Here is a 20,259-nt window from a genome sequence, read left to right on the forward strand (position 1 = left end):
TACCTCTAAAAATGTGGTTCCCTCAGACTTGGCAATCTTGTAGAGAGCATAGATGGGTATGCAGATGACGGAGGACATGGCCATAAGGAAGCCGATGGCTAGAGACCAGCCGGGGTACACATAGTCGTTGTAGGTGATCGGCTTGTACTGGATCACTGTGAAGATCAGGATAAACTGCAAATATAAAAGACAGAGAGGGACCATTCGTGTCAAGTACACATAGGGATCCTACAAATCACTAGTCACTCAGTTCTATCTGTAATTCTTTCGACCAGTAATGAATACTTTGAAACGGACAAACATTATTGACATTTGCATAAAGAAAGTATGTACAGTATGCTCATCAAGTCGTGTTCTAGGTCTAGGTCATTCTGGTATTCCGACATATATTTTGCACAACAGGTTTTGTTGAGAACAAGGCAAAAGTGAAAGTGTAGCCATACAGATTAACGACAAGTGTGTGGAATGCAGAGCAGGTGATGCCTCATAACATGTCAACTCGGGGGCCCTGGAGGGTAGCTACTGGGAACGGGGCTGATAAAATGCTCTTACAGATATGATGATGGGGGACACGAATCTCCAGCAGACCCGGAAGAAGATTGGAGGGGGAAAACCCAGCATCATCTCAACATCCTTGAAGTATTTCTTGTGTCCTGAACACAAACAGTACGGCTTGTTGTCAGTCATTCAGTTTGATTAGCTTTCACCAATAGCCTTGGCAGAGCATTGTGCACAATAGATATTTATAATCAAGGAAAGACAGTTGGACTCACCATAGACGTACATGATACAGATGCACATGATGCAGGAGATGATAACCAGAGAGAAACTAGCAGCATAGTTATCCATCAGCAGCAGCCAGTAGATCCCAGCCTAAAGACATGAGAGCACAGGTGGAGAATACAAAATCAGTATACATCCTGAACATTCGTGCCCTGGGGAGTATTCACTAGGAACCAGAACGGAAGCAAATGGAACAAAACGGTGAGGGACCTACCTGAATTTGTCCAATAGAAACAACAGTTTTCCAAACAGTTTTCCAACTGTTTGGACTAATGATTATACCCCTGAATAATTACGTTTGTGTGTGTGTGTGCACATGCATCTATATTAGGGTTGAATGGTGGGAACCCAGTTATCAAGATTTCTCAGCCAAAACAACTCCCTTTTCCCGGGATAAATAACTGCGTGAAACCGAAACATTATAATAAATTACTTCTATGAGCTGTTAGATGATATGCGATGTCTGAATCTGGCTTCTCTGCGGCCTTCTGCTCTCTGCATTAATCATCAATGCTCAGGGTGGGGACATACTGTCCCTCTCAGTATGGAGCACAGTTCACAATGCATGTAGACATATCATCTCATCATGGTAGGCCTACATTTGCTGCAGCATAGTCTATGCTACAGTAATATAAAGACAGAATGTGCGTCTAATTTACACATTTCCATCTCAGTGGAGGCTGCTGAGGGAAGGACGACTCATAATAATGGCTGGAATAGAGTCAATGGAGTGGTCTCAACCACACGGAAACCATGCCTTTGATACCATTCTATTGACTCCAATCCAGACATACAAATATTGTTGTTTTAAATCCATGCAAGCGCGAGCACTCTCTGGCAGTCTTTCTTTCTCCATCAAGTCCCTTCAAATTGCATCCAAAATAGATAATCCTGTTCAAGTTTGAGTGGGATATATATATATATATATATATACTAGCCTACCTCTTTCAGGTAATACATTCAATGCAGCCTTGTATTTAGCTAATGAATGATGGGTTGTGCATAATAAGCTTCTAACTTATCGCCTCTGACTCTTGCGCAATACGCACAAACCTGTGCTCCGCTAGCCTCTACTTAAATAACACTCCTTAGCTCTTGGAGTCCCATGCAGGAAAAGATAGTCTAGAATAGCTTGCTGGACATGTTTATTTTTTAGCATTTCTTATCCCTTTGCTGAATGTTACATACAGCAGTCAACAGACCTCACGGGTAGTTTGAAGAGTGAACACGTGATGGCGGTAGACTATGGCAGTTATTTATTCAGACGGACAAAGACTTTCCTATAGGCTCAGATTAAATATATGACATATAGGAGTGGCTATAGAGTCAGCTACCATCCTCAGTAGCTCTCCATCTAAGTTGCCAATGCCAGGGGGTTTGTCATTATTGATCGATACCAATATTTGTTCCACCTCTCCCACACTAACTTTACAAATGTCAATTATTTGTTTTTTTATGCATAGCTCACTGTTCATTGTAGCATTTCCTGCCTGAGTTTGCAAACTTTGCCAATGAAGTAGTCTTTAAAATATTTGGTAGCATCAAATGGTTTTGTGATGAATAAGCCATCTAAGTTGAATTGTTGAATTCGTCTTTCTGCCCATAATTTTATTTAAAGTACTTCAAAGTTTTTTTTGATTGTGAAGGAATTTCTTTGTTTGTGCTTTTCTAATAACCAATTTGACTGGGATCATGCAAGTGACTGATTGATCATGCCTGGGAGGAATTCTCAGTCTCAGAAAGGACGTGTTAAGCTGTATAAGTGATTGGCAGTATGCCCAGAACATTGTTTTGAGAACCGAAGGGGTGTCTCAGTTACAAGGTCTCAGCTTGGAGAGAGGAAGCCTCGTGAGGTATTGGTCGGTCACATGCATGAACCAAACGTTAATGATTAATTAATTATGGATAATGAATAAGCAGTATATAAGAGAACTAACGGGACTGCCCCGGCGGAGCTCCCGACCAGCTTGTGCATTAAGTTTGTTAGAATCTCTCCAGTTTGCTGATAATAAATAATGATGAATTGAATTGACTTCAGGTGTCCCTGGTGGTCATTTCCACAACACCATGCGTTATATCATTGATCTTGGCTTCATCATACAGTTTATTTTTCTTTTCTTTTTGTTGAGTTTAGTGACATCACTTCTCAATTTGCAGTAAGTTAGCCAGTCAGATGTGCAGCCAAATTAATTAGCCACTGTCACAATCGTCGTAGTGAGGAGACCAAAGTGCAGCGTGATGTGAATACATCTTTTTAATGAAAGACGAAGTATACTAAACAAACAAACAGAATAACAAGACGAACGTGACCGCTATCAAAACTGAGTGCAAACATGCAACATTACATAGACATACATAAACACTTAGATGGTAAACAACCCCATAAACCTACAAAACCCCTAGACAGTACAAAAACACATACATCACCCATGTCACACCCTGACCTAACCAAAATATATAAAGAAAACAAATAATACTCAGGTCAGGGCATGACAAGCCACTACATTTGCCGCATCTCTTTCAACCATACAGTTTTTCAATTCCTCATCAATCCATGGAGCCTTAACAGTTCTAACAGTCAGTTTCTTAACAGGTGCATGTTTATCAATAATTGGAAGAAGCAATTTAATAAATTAATCAAGTGCAGCGTCTGGATGCTCCTCATTAATCACATCAGACCAACAAATATTTTTAACATCATCCACTTAAGAGTCACAGCAAAATCTTTTGTATGATCTCTTATACACTATTTTAGGCCCAGCTGTTGGAACTTGGCTCTCCTGGATATAGCCACAATATTGTGGTCACTGCATCCAATGGGTACGGATACAGCTCTAGAACATTTGTATGATGTTGTTCCTGTACGGTTTGTAAACACCCTGGTAAATTGATTAATAACCTGAACCAGATTACAGGCACTGGTTACTGTAAGAAGATTCCTCTTCAGAGGACAGCTTGATGAAAACCAATCAATATTCAGGTCGCCAAGAAAGTAGACCTCTCTGTTTACATCACATACACTACCAAGCAGTTCACACATATTATTTAGATACTGACTGTTAGCACTTGGTGGCCTATAGCAACACCACAAAATAAAAAGCTTTAGATGTGCCAAGTGAACCTGCAACCACAACACTTCAATACCACTTGACATAAGATCTTCTCCAAGCATTACAGGCATATGGTTCTGAATATATATAGCAACACCTCCCCCATAAGCATTCCTGTATCTTCTATAGATGTTATATCCTTGTATTGCTACTGCTGTATCATCAAATTAATTATCTAAGTGAGTCTTAGAAATGGTTAATATATGAACGTTATCTGATGTTAGCAAGTTATTGATTTCATGAACCTTATTTCTGAGGCTACATATATGGGCTATTTTCAGCCCTTTCCTGGGTAGCTTATCAGAGATAGACATCATTTGGAAAAGTGCAAACAAAGCAAGAGAAAAAAAATACATTCAGCAGTCAATTAATCTGTTGGTGTGTGTAAGTGTGTGTGCTGCGGGTTTTTTAATTTTACATTTTATTTCACCTTTATTTAACCAGGTAGGCTAGTTGAGAACAAGTTCTCATTTGCAACTGCAACCTGGCCAAGATAAAGCATAGCAGTGTGAACAGACAACACAGAGTTACACATGGAGTAAAGCTACACACCCATAGGCTTGGCTCTCTCTCATTCCTTCCAGGCTTTTGGGAGGGATGGTGGACAAAGAGCCTGTCATAGCGGATGTAAGCAAGGTCCCCATGAGCTCTGGCATTTTTCATGGCTGGGATAAGTTCTTTCCTCTTTTGGCGCACAGCTTCCGGATAGTATTCGTTGCGGAAGATATATGCTCCTCTCAAGTTCTTGGCTCTTTTCAGAACAACTACCTTGTCCTTGAACCTCACAAACTTGACCACTATCGGCCTGGGCCTGACACCTGGGTCGGTGGGGGGTTTTCCAGTTCTGTGGTCACGCTCCACTTCAATCTTCCTGTAGTCCATCTTCAGTTTCTCCAAGATCATTTCCCTTACTTTGTCCTCAGACTCCGTTCCAGGTCTCATGTGGAGATTCTGCAATTCCGTCCACAACCATGTTGTTCAGTCTTGATTGTCAATCGACATAATATTGATTTCTCCATCATTCTTATCACATACAGAACTGATGTTCTCTCTTACTGATTTACAGATTGCTGTCATCTTGCCATTCTCCTGCTCAAACTCATCGAGCTGAACCTGGGAGAACGGCAAACTGTTCTTCAGGTCCTGGACCTCTTTGGTCAGGTTGTCCATTCTTTTATTAGTTGACTCTTCCAGTATTTGGACACTTGAATCTATGTTCTTGTTGCTGTAACAACTGCTTGTAGAACTATGTTCGTTCGTCTAAAAGATCCTTCACCTGTGATAGAGAGACACCACTGTCCTCAACAACATCGGTACTCCAGCCGTTTTTGGTCTTTGTCATGGTAGCAGCGTAGGTTACACGGTTACTCCTCGCAGTTCCAGACAGGGCAGGTCGTAGGGAAGATTGAAAACAACAACAAACAGCAGGGATCTAGCCAGCCACAATCCCGGGACAATCCTCGGTCCCAGCCACAATGGCTAACCACATCGCGGGCTGCGTTCAAGCCCTCCAGAAAACACTGCTAGCTTGACAGACAGCTAGGCTAGCTGCTACTCCAAACAGCTCCTCAGACCCGCCTAGGTCGTCAGGAACACAGCAACTTATGCCAACCGTGTCGCAGGATCCACACTCAGAAGGTAGCTAGCTAGTAATAAACTTCTCAATAGACTTTCAAAACTGTCCAATAGAACAAACTGAGCTCTCCCTCGTTCCGCGTTCAACCGGAAGTGACAAAATGCATACTAACAGTTTAATACAATACAGTGCAGTAATACAGTTCACACTGTATTAGCCTACTGGAGCTAGTTTCATTAATTTACCCAGGAGAGCATATACAGTTGAAGTCGGAAGTTTGCATACACCTTAGCCAAATACATTTAAACTCAGTTTTTCACAATTCCTGATATTTAATCCTAGTAAAAATTCCCTGTCTTACGTTAGTTAGGATCACCACTTTATTTTAAGAATGTGAAATGTCAAAATAATAGTATAGAGAATGATTTATTTGAGCTTTTATTTCCTTCATCACATTCACAGTGGGTCAGAAGTTTACCTACACTCAATTAGTATTTGGTAGCACTGCCTTTAAATTGTTTAACTTGGGTCAAATGTTTTGGGTAGCCTTCCACAAGCTTCCCACAATAAGTTGGGTGAATTTTGGCCCATTCCTCCTGACAGAGCTGGTGTAACTGAGTCAGGTTTGTTAGCCTCCTTGCTCGCACATGCTTTTTCAGTTCTGCCAACACAATTTCTGTGGGATTGAGGCCAGGGCTTTGTGATGGCCACTCCAATACCTTGACTTTGTTGTCCTTAAGCCATTTTGCCACAACTTTGGAAGTATTCTTGGGGTCATTGTCCATTTGGAAGACCCATTTGCGACCAAGTTTTAACTTCCTGACTGATGTCTTCAGATGTTGCTTCAATATATCCACATCATTTTCCTATCTATTTTGTGAAGTGCACCAGTCCCTCCTGCAGCAAAGCACCCCCACAACATGATGCTGCCAGCCCCGGGCTTCACGGTTGGGATGGTCATTATGGCCAAATAGTTCTATTTTTGTTTCATCAGACCAGAGGACATTTCTCCAAAAAGTACGACCTTTGTCCCCATGTGCAGTTGCAAACCGCAATCTGGCTTTTTTATGTCGGTTTTGGAGCAGTGGCTACTTCCTTGCTGAGCGGCCTTTCTGGTTATGTCGATATAGGACGCATTTTACTGTGGATATAGACACTTTTGTACCTGTTTCCTCCAGCATCTTCACAAGGTCCTTTGCTGTTGTTCTGGAATTTATTTGCACTTTTCTCACCATAGTACGTTCATCTTTAGGAGACAGAATGTGTCTACTTCCTGAGCGGTATGACGGCTGCGTGGTCCCATGGTGTTTATACTTGCGTACTGTTGATTGTACAGATGAACATGGCATTTGGAAATTGCTCCCAAGGATGAACCAGACCTTTTTTTCTGGGGTCTTGGCTGATTTCTTTTGATTTTCCCATGATGTCAAGCAAGGAGGCACTGAGTTTGAAGGTAGGCCTTGAAATACATCCACAGGTACACCTCCAATTGACTCAAATTATGTCAATTAGCCTATCAGTAGCTTCTAAAGCCATTACATAATTTTCCCAAGCTGTTTAAAGGCACAGTCAACTTAGTGTATGTAAACTTCTGACCCACTGGAATATTGATACAGTATACAATTATAAGTGACATAATCTGTCTGGAAACATTTGTTGTAAAAATTAGATGTCCTAACTGACTTGCCAAAACTATAGTTTGTTGACAAGAAATTTGTGGAGTGGTTGAAAAACGAGTTTTAATGACTCCAACCTAAGTGTATGTAAACGTCCGACTTCAACTGTAGCTAGCGACATCTATCGTCTTTTATGTTTTTCTGTCGTGCATATGTGCAGTAGCCTATATGTCATAAATGTATTGGATAAGGGCACCATAATTTGGGCTTTTTTGGGCTTGGGCTCATAAAATGTATTTAATGTATGACTCATCAGTCTCGTCAGGCTAGCGTCAGGCTTGAATTTTCGATCAAAGCTCTAATCAAATCTAGACATAGACCTACAGTGCCTTGCGAAAGTATTCGGCCCCCTTGAACTTTGCGACCTTTTGCCACATTTCAGGCTTCAAACATAAAGATATAAAACTGTATTTTTGGGTGAAGAATCAACAACAAGTGGGACACAATCATGAAGTGGAACGACATTTATTGGATATTTCAAACTTTTTTAACAAATCAAAAACTGAAAAATTAGGCGTGCAAAATGATTCAGCCCCCTTAAGTTAATACTTTGTAGCGCCACCTTTTGCTGCGATTACAGCTGTAAGTCGCTTGGGGTATGTCTCTATCAGTTTTGCACATCGAGAGACTGAAATTTTTTCCCATTCCTCCTTGCAAAACAGCTCGAGCTCAGTGAGGTTGGATGGAGAGCATTTGTGAACAGCAGTTTTCAGTTCTTTCCACAGATTCTCGATTGGATTCAGGTCTGGACTTTGACTTGGCCATTCTAACACCTGGATATGTTTATTTTTGAACCATTCCATTGTAGATTTTGCTTTATGTTTTGGATCATTGTCTTGTTGGAAGACAAATCTCCGTCCCAGTCTCAGGTCTTTTGCAGACTCCATCAGGTTTTCTTCCAGAATGGTCCTGTATTTGGCTCCATCCATCTTCCCATCAATTTTAACCATCTTCCCTGTCCCTGCTGAAGAAAAGCAGGCCCAAACCATGATGCTGCCACCACCATGTTTGACAGTGGGGACCGTGTGTTCAGGGTGATGGGCTGTGTTGCTTTTACGCCAAACATAACGTTTTGCATTGTTGCCAAAAAGTTCAATTTTGGTTTCATCTGACCAGAGCACCTTCTTCCACATGTTTGGTGTGTCTCCCAGGTGGCTTGTGGCAAACTTTAAACAACACTTTTTATGGATATCTTTAAGAAATGGCTTTCTTCTTGCCACTCTTCCATAAAGGCCAGATTTGTGCAATATATGACTGATTGTTGTCCTATGGACAGAGTCTCCCACCTCAGTTGTAGATCTCTGCAGTTCATCCAGAGTGATCATGGGCCTCTTGGCTGCATCTCTGATCAGTCTTCTCCTTGTATGAGCTGAAAGTTTAGAGGGACGGCCAGGTCTTGGTAGATTTGCGGTGGTCTGATACTCCTTCCATTTCAATATTATCGCTTGCACAGTGCTCCTTGGGATGTTTAAAGCTTGGGAAATCTTTTTGGATCCAAATCCGGCTTTAAACTTCTTCACAACAGTATCTCGGACCTGCCTGGTGTGTGCCTTGTTCTTCATGATGCTCTCTGCGCTTTTAACGGACCTCTGAGACTATCACAGTGCAGGTGCATTTATACGGAGACTTGATTACACACAGGTGGATTGTATTTATCATCATTAGTCATTTAGGTCAACATTGGATCATTCAGAGATCCTCACTGAACTTCTGGAGAGAGTTTGCTGCACTGAAAGTAAAAGGGGCTGAATAATTTTGCACGCCCAATTATTCAGTTTTTGATTTGTTAAAAAAGTTTGAAATATCCAATAAATGTCGTTCCACTTCATGATTGTGTCCCACTTGTTGTTGATTCTTCACAAAAAATACAGTTTTATATCTTTATGTTTGATGCCTGAAATGTGGCAAAAGGTCGCAAAGTTCAAGGGGGCCGAATACTTTCGCAAGGCACTGTATTTATATGCCTTTGAATGACACTTCTGGTTTTGACGGGAAATACCGGGTAACCCGGGAGAAAAGTGATTTATTCTCGGTTTGGAACATTATAAAATACCGGAAAAATATTCAACCCTAATGTGTATTTTGTGTGTACGCATGCAGTGTATGTTTGTGTGTGTGTAAACATCTCTTATCCATTACCTGTGTGGTGAGCGGCACCCCCAACAGGAAGCCCACTATAGCCACTCCTCCTGTGACTACCGTCTTGTTCCTAACGATCCAGTCAGTACCAATCTCATCCACAATGGCTGTCACCAGGGTCTCCAGCAGGCAGAACTACACACAGGGACACATTGACAGGTTATCACTCAGCATTGACTTCTTTTAAAAACTTTCTCCAACATGAAAATAAAATAAAAAAATCTACGTGTCAAGTTGAGCCCAACTGACTATGTTCGGTCATGCAGCCGTTAAATTCTATAAAAAAATGTGTCCTAATAGACAGGTGCGGCATCCCAAATGGCATCCTATTCCCTACATAGTGACACATTTTCACCTGTGCCTTGGGGGAATATGGTGCCATTTGGGAAAAAGCCAGGATGTCATGGTGGTTGACTGACTCACCTGCGTCCCCAGGCCCAGCAGGATGAGCATGAAGAAGAAGAGCAGGGACCAGAGGGGGGAGATGGGCAGCAGAGTGAGGGCCTCTGGGTAGGCCACGAAGGCCAGGCCGGGACCGTGGTCGGCCACCTCAGATACATCCACGTTCAGGTGGTGGGCCATGAAGCCCAGGATGGAGAAGATGACAAAGCCTGCATACACGCTGGTCGCACAGTTGGTGATGCTGATGATGATGCTGTCTCTGTATGGGCGAACAATCAAAAAAGAGAAAACAGGAAGAACATTTTATTAGTAAAAACTAAGAAATAGGATACGTTTTATAGGTCTCTGTATAAGTAACCACTAAGAAGCCATCTGTGCATTTCACCATCATTCTTCCTTCCAGTGCAGATTCATGAATACTAAACAGTCAAACTCTTAATGACATAATCAAAAATCATGATTATACTAAATAGTGAGATATTTTTCCTGGTTTCTTTCAACTGGTGGGTTTATCAGTCACTACACGATCATTGATTCATAGTATCCTGTCTGCCACTTCACTGCTTCCACCACATGGTGGTGCTAATCAGAAGAGAAAACCTCTTCCAGTTTGCAAGGGAGCTTTGAGTTTGACTACTGTAAACTACAATGAACAATGCAACCGCAGGTTAAACAAGAGTAAAAAAAAAATGTGTCTCTCTACTCCCAATGCGCGGCCTCTGGCCTCCACCTACAGTACAATGGCATGCAGTGCACACCATCACACCATATTCCATCAATTCCTGCGATTTGCAGCTGCCCTCCTCCATTCTGCACCCTTTCTGTTAATCACTGCTGACACTGTAGCGTGATTGCACCCAGAGAAGCAACAAAGACCCTTTCTGATTCACTCCAACCAAGCATGAAAAAGTACTGCAGTGTAACCGCACACACTACCCTTCACTTCTTATACAACTCAGATTGCAGAAGTGGCCCAATTGGTATCAATTTTCCTTTATAGTGCACTACTTTTGACCAGGGCCTATAGGGTGCCATTAGGGACTCACACAGGGTTTATTTAGTAGTAGAGGGGAGAGTTAAGGGGGGAACAGCGGGGGAAGAGGAAGAGTAGAGTACCTGTAGCAGTTGTTGTGGAACTTGTTGTAGGAGGCCATAGTGATGAGCCCACCCCATGCACAGCCCAGAGAGTAGAAGATCTGAGAGGCAGCGTCCCCCCACACCTGGACAGACAGAAAACCATGCGTCAATACAACCACTGAAGAAGACTTATTTCATATCTGAGGCATATGACATCTGATTTTAAAGATGTCTCTGTGTGATGAGACAGCATACAATGTTACACTATGAAGAGCTACAGAGCTATTATATGAGTTATAAAAAGACAATGTCAACAACTCATAAAGTAGTTCTTAACTAGCTGCAGTAATGACATGGTAATGACATAGATTTACATGACTTATTACTATATTTACTACATTTCCTATATGATTACCCATACCTTAGCGTCGAGGATCTTATGCCACTGTGGGGTAAGGTAGTACTTGATGCCGGTGACAGCTCCCTCCAGGGTGATGCCTCTGATGAAGAGGATGGTCAGCACCACGTAGGGGAATGTGGCTGTGAAGTACACCACCTGAGGACCGCCGAGAGGTGAAGAATGAGTTAGAACATCTCCTAATGGGTGTCAATGATACATTATGACTAGGAGTTCTTCTTGATCATAGACTAAGTAACCTGACCAGAAAAACTACTGGCCCAATCAAATAACTTTTGGAGGTGAGAGAGAGAACGTAGAGAGATGAGCGAGATAAGAGAGAGAAAAACAGGGAGACAGAGCGATAGACACTGCTGCTCACCTTGCCTGAAGACTTGACTCCTCTAATGAGACAGAGGAAGACCACCACCCATGACACGGCCAGACATCCCAGAATAGGGAGACGGACTTCACCGAAATTCCCGATGTCGTCTGAGATCTGTAGAACGTAGTGTCTGTGGGGAACGCACACAATTAATCACAGTGTCTATTCACAACAACACCTTAATAGAGAAATGCAGAATGTAGAGTCAGTGCCGCAGGGACAAACAATGGCTATACGTTCATTCATGAGAGATAGAGAAGGAGAATTGTTCGGATGATCCCTTGTATTACAGCGAGCGAATCACATATTTCAATGTAGCAGCATGACTGAAAAACAACTTGGTGACAACACAATGGTTTATCTTAACTGACAATAGGCAGGAAATACAAATCCATTCATAGTATACTGAAGACATCACCCGGAATGAAAGCTGAGCAAAAACCATTTAGAAAGCCATTAACCAAGCACACCGATCCCTTCGAATGGCCCCTATTTTCTATGCTAGGGGAATAAAACAGCTACACTACTGGGGATCAAGATACTATTCTTGTCGAGAAAAATATACTTAACATCTAATCTTGTGTACTTCAGACAGTCAACTACAGTATGTGTAATGCTTGTTGAATGCGGGATGATTAATCATAGGCCAGGATTAGCAAGGCACACATGCCTGCCATCTGACTGGACAGGACTAGAGCATCTGAAACAACATTGCCTTACAGAGATACAAACACTCTTCTGTTTACCCATGGTCAGACATGCACTATGTGACCAAAAGTATGTGGACACCTTCTCGTCGAACATCTCATTACAAAATCATGGGCACTAATATGGAGTTGGTCCCTCTTTGCTGCTACAACAGCCTCCACTCTTCTGGGAAGGCTTTCCACTTGATGTTGGAGCATTGCTGTGGAGACTTGCTTCCATTAAACCATAAGAGCATCAGTGAGGTCGGACACTGATTCTGGGCGATTAGGCCTGGCTCGCAGTCAGCGTTCCAATTCATCCCAAAGGTGTTGGAGGGGGTTGAGGTCAGAGCTCTGTGCAGGCCAGTCAAGTTCTTCTACACCGATCTCAACAAACCATTTCTGTATCGACCTCGCTTTTCCTTTACTGGAACTAAGGGGCGTAGTTCGAACCATGAAATTCAGCCCCAGACCATTATTCCTCCTACACCAAACTTTACAGTTGGCACTATGTATTCGGGCAGGTAGCGTTCTCCTGGCATCCACCAAACCCAGATTTGTTCGTCAGACTGCCAGATAGTGAAGCGTGATTCATCACTCCACTGCCCCAGAGTCCAATGGAGGCGAGCTTTACACCACTCCAGCCGACGCTTGGCAATGTGCATGGTGATCTTAGGCTGCTCGACAATGGAAATCCATTTCACGAAGCGACTAACAGTTCTTGTGCTGAGCAGCCTAAAAGGCAGTTTGTTACTCTTTTGTGAGTGTTGCAACCGAGGACAGACAATTTTTACGTGCTACGAGCTTCAGCACTCTGTGATTCCCTTCTGTGAACTTGTGTGGCCTACCACTTCACAGCTGAGACATTGTTGCTCCTAGACGTCTCCACTTCACAATAACAGCACTTATAGTTGACCAGGGCAGCTCTAGCAGGGCAGAAATTTGACAAACTGACTTGTTGGAAAGGTGGCATCCTATGACGGTCCCATGTTGAAAGTCACTGAGGCCATTCTAATGCCAATGTTTGTCTATGGACATTGCATTGGTTGAGTGCTCAATATTATACACCTGTCAACAACAGGTGTGGCTGAAATAGTCGAATACACTAATTTGAAACCGTGTCCAGATACTTTTGTATATATTAGTGTACTTTATGTGCCAAAACATTTTGAACACTACTTTACTACCCATATCTAGGAGCAGTAGAGTGTGTATTAACCCTTGCAGCATCTACTCCAGTCTCTTTAATCTTGTAGGCCTGACTCAGAGTCAGCCGTGCCTACACCTTCCCACTCAGGTACTGATGGGTTGCAGAATTACAGTAACTCCCAAAATTCCCAGAAGTCCTGGCTGGACGAATCCGGATTTCCTGCTTATTCCTTTCTGATTCCGGGAATCTTCCAACCGGCAAGTGTACACTCAGGCCTTACTTCCAGTACTCAACAGATTTCAAATAAAATCAGTTAGAATTCAAATAAAGATTGATAACCAACTCTGAGTCCGGGTTAGGCCTTACTTCCAGTACTCTACAGGTCTAGTAGTAACTCCCTCTCACTCGAGCCTTACTTCCAGTACTCCTCGCTGGGGCTGGTCCTCTTGGTCTTATTGACCACCTCCACGGCAACCTCAGTGGCCCCGGTGACCAAGCTGCGGGTGACATTGGCCAAGGTGTTGTTGATGCCCCTGGGAGTCACCACACCGTTGCAGGTGGGCGTGTTCCAGGGGTTGTTGCAGTAGGTCCACGGCAGGAGGTTGGTCATGGAAGAGAAGAAATAGTAGAAGGCAATGCAGATCACCACGTTGTAGTAGATACCGATGTAGGTGGACACCACCATCATCCCGTAGCCCACACCTGGTGAGGGAGAAAGAGAGAGTGGAGGACTTCAGAATACTACCAGACAAGACTGTGGCTCTCTTACTGAAGACATGTTGAAAATCTGTGGGTTTTCTAAGAATGTTTACATATGCATTCTAAGCTGACAATAGATGCTGCAATTTATTTTCAACCTTTCAGTTTCTTAAGCATCAGATAGTCAGTTATTAGTTGGATGCCACTGACCAACGGCAGTGATATTAATGCCAATCACCAACACCAGCACTGGTTGTTGGCTCACTTTTGAACATGACTGAGCAATGGCAGCAGTGTTTTAAACATGACTGACCAACAGCATCAGCGGTTGTTAACTGGCTCACCTTTGAACATGGGGCTGATCCTCCAAACCCCCAGACATCCCTGGCTGGCGAACTGTCCAAATGAGAGCTCCAGGAAGAACAGGGGGATCCCACAGAACACCAGCATGATGAAGTAGGGGAACATGAAGGCTCCTGTAGTGCACAACACAACATATGGGTCAGTCAACTCTACAGGGCCAGGTCAACAGTTTTGATGAAATTGATTAGAACTCAGATTTGTGTTATTTAACTCTTTACACTATTACTTTTTGTAAGTAGGTATATGTTTATTATTGCTTCTCACAACCAATGGCTTATCTAATGGTTATTCATATGAAACATTTATAAATATTACAGAAAAGTTCCATGCCATGACAATATCCCATTTCTGCTATGTAATGCTCGCTCGGTGAGTGAGTGGACGGATTTTAAGGTCATGTTTCTGTCTAGAATAGAAAATTAGTTCAGAAATAGAAGAGTTGTCATCCCATGACATTGACAATATCATATTTCTGCTATATAATGCACTGTGAATAAGCAGTCTAATTGTAAGGTCATGTTTAGATCTAGACACAAAAAAAAGGTCATATAGAAAAGCATCCCATGACAATATCCTGTTTCTGCAACGTAGTGCCCTCACGGTGGTCATATTGCAAGGTCGCTGATGTTTTTTACAGCCGGCCAGCCAGCGGTGAGAAAATGTCATCAAGCCAAAGGAGGTGAATGGTGTCCACATCGCCAACAAATTATCATGGTCCAAACACACCAAGAAAGTTGTGAAGAGGGCACGACAACACCTTTTCCCCCTCAGGAGACTGAAAAGATTTGGCATTGGTCCCCAGATCCTCAAAAAGTTACACAGCTGCACCATCGAGAGCATCCTGACCGGTTGCATCACTGCCTGGTATGGCAACTGCTCGGCGTCTGACATAAGGCGCTATAGAGGATAGTGCGTACAGCCCAGTACATCATTGGGGCCAAGCTTCCTGCCATCCAGGACCTATGTACTAGGCGTTTTTAGAGGAAGGGCCAAAAATGTGTCAAAGACTCTAGTCATCCAAATCATAGACTGTTAATTTTTTAAACTTTTTTTTTTACTTTAGTTTATTTAGAAAATATTTTCTTAACTCTATTTTCTTAAAACTGCATTGTTGGTTAAGGGCTTGTAAGTAAGCATTTCACGGTAAGGTCTACACTTGTTGTATTCGGCACATGTGACAAATTCAATTTGATTTGAGTCCTAAGGAGCATCAGACAGAGAGTGATGCTAAGCGAGGCAGCAATCCTCTGTCTGCTTGATTGGTTTAACAGGGGGCCAATGTATCTGGGGAATAACAACCTCAGTGCTATAGTCTGAGATCATGGGTTAAAGGAAGGACTGGAGAGTGAAGAGCAGACTGCATGTATCCCAAATGGTACCCTATTCCCTATATAGTACACTACTAGTGGGTATAGGGTGCCTTTTGGGCTACAGCCCAGGCCACAGCCAGCTGATAAAGTCTACTGTGATGTTATTACTGCAGAGCTTTGAGCTACACCAGCCCCCTTGGCTATAATACGCAGCTATGTGATTGTGTGACCTAATGCACAGGCTACTGTATATGTATGCCCTTCTATGGTGATCCCTGGTCGCAAAATGTATAGAAGACTAAAGCCAACTGTAGGAGTGAATGAGGGGGAATGAAGCCAAGAATAACTTGGATCCATCTGAAACAATGTGAGGAACGTAAACTTAAACTTGAACATACTTGACAACTCTTTCTACTTTGATTGCTTTTCAAAGCACTGCAAAAGGCATTGTGGATAAACTACAATGTATTGCTGTCATTACTACTATATAATCAGTGTGTTGAGTGTGAAGACGTACCTCCTCCATTTCTGTAGCAGAGGTAGGGGAACCTCCATACGTTTCCCAGGCCCACAGCATAGCCCACGCTGGTGAGGATAAACTCTATCTGGTTTCCCCAATTCCCTCTCCTGGAGTTCTTATCCGTCTTCACAGGTTCTCCTGGAACAGCTCCATTCTAGAACACAAAGAGAGAAGAACATTAGAGATGTTAGAACGTTAGAGAGGAACTGTATCTAGTCTACCTCCAGACTGGAGTATGTAAGCCATTCTCTCAATGTGACACCCAACTCAAATCAACAACAACAAACTCAACAATAGGCCTATTAGACCAACTACATTCAGCTGAATGTAAAGTTCCAGGGTGCACCAATTTTGAACACAAACCAGCAAAACAGTGTGAAATCGGCTACTGTGCTAGTGAGTAGACAGTAAACACTATACTGTATTAGATGTCCAATGGTCAGGCTAAAACTGCGGACGGCAAAATGAACAAATTATTTCATTCTAGAGTACTTTTTTCATTTTCTCCAGTTCTAGGCCTAGTTCTGCATGGCATGTTAGAACTCTAAAGTCGAGATGGGCACATTGGAGCGAACTTGATTTAAACTGAAATAACCATTTGTTGTGTGCACAAAAATCAACATTTGGACTTGTAGTCCTGATTTGAAGTTTGCTCCCTCCATCTGTTGGTATCAGATGGTCCTCGTTCTGACTTGACCTCCTCACTAACCCCAGGAGTTGACTACTGAGATTCCATTACGTCTATCTGCCTCTAACTCACACAGCCTTGTCCCTTCACATGGCACCACAGAAGCAGTATAACAAATCAGTTTATATATTACACTTAATACAACTCCTTCAATTAAATGTTATACTGTAGTAATCATAAATGTGACAAAGGTTTGGATTGCTTTGGGGTTTTGGTGTCTCTTATGGTGTGGCCTGGAGTGCACTGTGGAATGTGTACATTGGTTAACGTGCAGTCATTGTCATGGAAGGCTCAGTACGTGCACACGCACCCACCCACACACACACACACACACGTCTGCTTGCTGAGTTCCCTGGGCCATTGCTCCCAGCATGCAAGCAGGCAACTTATTTATCAGCAAAAAAATGAAGAGAAAAAAAACAGAAAAATCCCATATTTTCATGATTGACCCATAGACATTCTTGGAGTCTGATTGCGCCCAAATGTTCTATTTCAAAATAAATGTAACCTTTTCACAACAATCCCCAACCATTTGGTCTTGAATTGTAAACTAAAGAGAGAATAAATACAATATCACCAAACAGAACTCTTGTAAATCAACAACATTATTACAGCCAAAATGTTCCTTTAGTAATCTTTGGCTGTCCATTGAGTGTGAGACGTGTGCACCTGGGCGGGTGCGTGAGAAACAGTGTGTTGAGGCTGCTCTCCTCAGCGTGATGTCTGTGTTTGTGTGTGTTGTGTAGAGTGCGATTGTTTTAGGTGCTGAGAGTATGGGGGAGGCGCACACCTGCTCAGTGCGAGGTGAGGCCAGCTGTACAGCTGAGAGGGCCCAGGGTGGAATGAGAGCCCAGCCAACCCACACAGTACAGCACAAAACACAACAGACAGACTGGGCTACATGTAGCCTGCTGGCCTCCCACCTGTGAGAAGCCAGATCTTTCAACACATGATCAGTAGGCACGTTTCCATTGACCCAGGTTAATTCGACAAAAGCAATGGTCGCAAAAAAAATATCGCGGCATGTGTAGTAGGCCTTATGGAAACGGCAGCTATAGGACACATGTTCTAGAGATCAACAACATTTTTATCCGTTCGACAGGAGTGGATTTTTCTTTATGATGGAAACAGTCTTGTTCCAATAAATTATCATGGCTGAATCATTTTAAAGGTACGCGGAGCACGATGTCATAACGTGACTATAAAGCGCCACTCCATATTTAATTATAAACGCCTGCTGCTTGCTCAATACATTTTTTCAACTATAAAATAATGTTTCTTTGCAGGATTTTTGTCCTGACTTTCAAGAATACCTGAATTGCATCGCCTTGCTCTTCTGGTTGGCTGCAAATTTCACCATGCAATTATTTCAGATCTACAGGAGTGTAAGTTTCACCATGGCACAGACCTTGGCGATACGTTGACACAGGATAGTTATTAGAATATAGCAAGTATTAGTAAATTCTTGCATTCTATCCATGCTGGCTTTTGCGGGCTACCTGAGACATGAAACAGGTAGGAGGACATATACAGGCTGTCGCCAATGTATTATTATGCAATTTGCCTAAATGGATAATGGAAACTCTTCAAACACACAACCGTTTATTTATTTGGAGTGACATCTGTTTTTTTGACACAATACAGTTTAATGGAAACACATCGTGGCAATTTGTATGCAAACGTTCGATATGTCGACAGAAAATCCATGGACAAGTTAGTGGAAACATAGCTGGTGTTTTCCCCTAGGATTTTTTTCAGCATCGTTGTAAAATGTAGTGGTTGGGTGGTGGGTCGATTGCTATTTCCTAGGGGGGTCTGGGGCATGATGAGGAGCAAGCGGTGGCTGTGCGCTCGTCGCTCTCATTCACACCACTGCCTGCTCTGTGCTACAAATTCGCTGTAACTTCTCACACTATTCTTAAAGGGATAGTGCAAGATTAAGCCCTTTTTCTACTTACCCAGAGTCAGATGAACTCATGGATACCATTTTTATGTCTCTGCATCAGGGGTTGAAACCGGTTCAGGGAACAGAACTGAAAACCGAAAAAATACAATATGTTTTCAAGGAACAGAATCAGAACCGGGAACAAAAGTAATTTACAATTTTACCGAACATAACCACTATTTTAAAAGCATGGGTTAATAATGTTATTTTACATTCCAGGCAATTTTTTTTCAGTTCCACAAAAATTGCAACAAAGCACCTATACAAAGCCCTCACTCTGTCACTCAAAAACGTATTCCAGTGTCTCTTCAAGCCAAGCCTCCACATCCTCCTCCTCCTCCACCATCTCTCGCACTCTCCCCACCCGCAAAATTTTAGTAGTCTTGCGCCCTACACTCATCTGTCCAATGCATGTACAGGTAATAGCTTGCCCTCTCCATAGCAAGCTGCTCTATTCGCACTGATTGGTTAAATAATATAATGTTGAGCTAAATAAAAAAACAAATTTGGGTTCGAACCGGTTCAGAATTTTATTTTGCTGGTCGAAACAGCTCTGCGTGCAGTTTGACGGAAATTGAAGGCAGTTTCGTGAGCCATTTAGCATGCTAGCTGTTCCCAAAGACTTCCAGTCATTGTGCTAATGGTAGTTAGCAACTTCTTTCAAACTGCATGCTGAGACATGAAAATTGTATCCATGAGTTCACCTGGCAAGTATAATTAGGCTTAATTAAGACATTTTCGCATTATCCTTTTAAAAGCCTGTCTCGGCAAATATGTTTAAAAAAACATTTGTTATATATTTTTTTATGAAATTATATTTTTTTGGGAGTAACAATTAAGCAGTGGCGGGCCTGGTGGCAACTCATAGTTTACTCATAGCAACAAACTCAGCAAATAAAACAGACTGAACTTTGACTTTACATGTTCCATCTTGGCTTGAATGTTGAGTAAGTTAGAATTTTGTCTGCAATGTAGCCAGAATTCTAATATATTTCAATAGTTTTATGATTAGCCAATGTCATAATGTAGTTCTTTTGTTAAATACTTCTCCCTATTATCTTAAATGTTATTTTTTCAAAGCCATTTTACCTGTCATGCTAGCTGTTCAGTCTGATCCGATTCACAAATCATGGGAATTTAATCGTGCCATGTAGACATTGCCTCCATCCAAGGCACGTGTTGCTTGTCAACCCCCTGGACTTGTCCCGGATAAATCCAATGTCAGAGACTTGCTAGCAAACACTTATGCAATAAAACTAAATAAATACTGCACTCTGACCCATTTGCTAGATTCATGATAGATTCATGATAGCAGTGTTAGACAAAGCACGGAAAGTGAACTACAAAATGTGA

The 20,259-nt window shown here is 42.4% G+C and overlaps 1 protein-coding gene across 6 annotated transcripts in view; it reads right to left on the reverse strand.

The window, feature by feature from the left end:
• Window positions 1-20,259, reverse strand: part of slc6a9 (solute carrier family 6 member 9) — an 84,843-nt gene that overhangs the window by 4,707 nt on the left and 59,877 nt on the right. For all 6 annotated transcript variants that reach the window (XR_002955022.2, XM_024435608.2, XM_024435606.2 and 3 more), the window contains 11 exons: window positions 16,271-16,427; window positions 14,425-14,556; window positions 13,798-14,083; window positions 11,543-11,675; window positions 11,185-11,319; window positions 10,803-10,906; window positions 9,708-9,945; window positions 9,285-9,419; window positions 774-873; window positions 553-653; window positions 4-174 (listed from right to left, as the gene is read on the reverse strand). Coding sequence is in view for 5 of the 6 variants with exons in the window: in XM_024435608.2 (XP_024291376.1) it covers window positions 4-174; window positions 553-653; window positions 774-873; window positions 9,285-9,419; window positions 9,708-9,945; window positions 10,803-10,906; window positions 11,185-11,319; window positions 11,543-11,675; window positions 13,798-14,083; window positions 14,425-14,556; window positions 16,271-16,427 (1,692 nt within the window). In the remaining variant the exon portion in view is untranslated. The remainder of the gene's footprint in view (window positions 1-3; window positions 175-552; window positions 654-773; window positions 874-9,284; window positions 9,420-9,707; window positions 9,946-10,802; window positions 10,907-11,184; window positions 11,320-11,542; window positions 11,676-13,797; window positions 14,084-14,424; window positions 14,557-16,270; window positions 16,428-20,259) is intronic.

This window comes from Oncorhynchus tshawytscha, linkage group LG10 (assembly GCF_018296145.1).
Source record: "Oncorhynchus tshawytscha isolate Ot180627B linkage group LG10, Otsh_v2.0, whole genome shotgun sequence".
Lineage (NCBI taxonomy): Eukaryota > Metazoa > Chordata > Actinopteri > Salmoniformes > Salmonidae > Oncorhynchus > Oncorhynchus tshawytscha.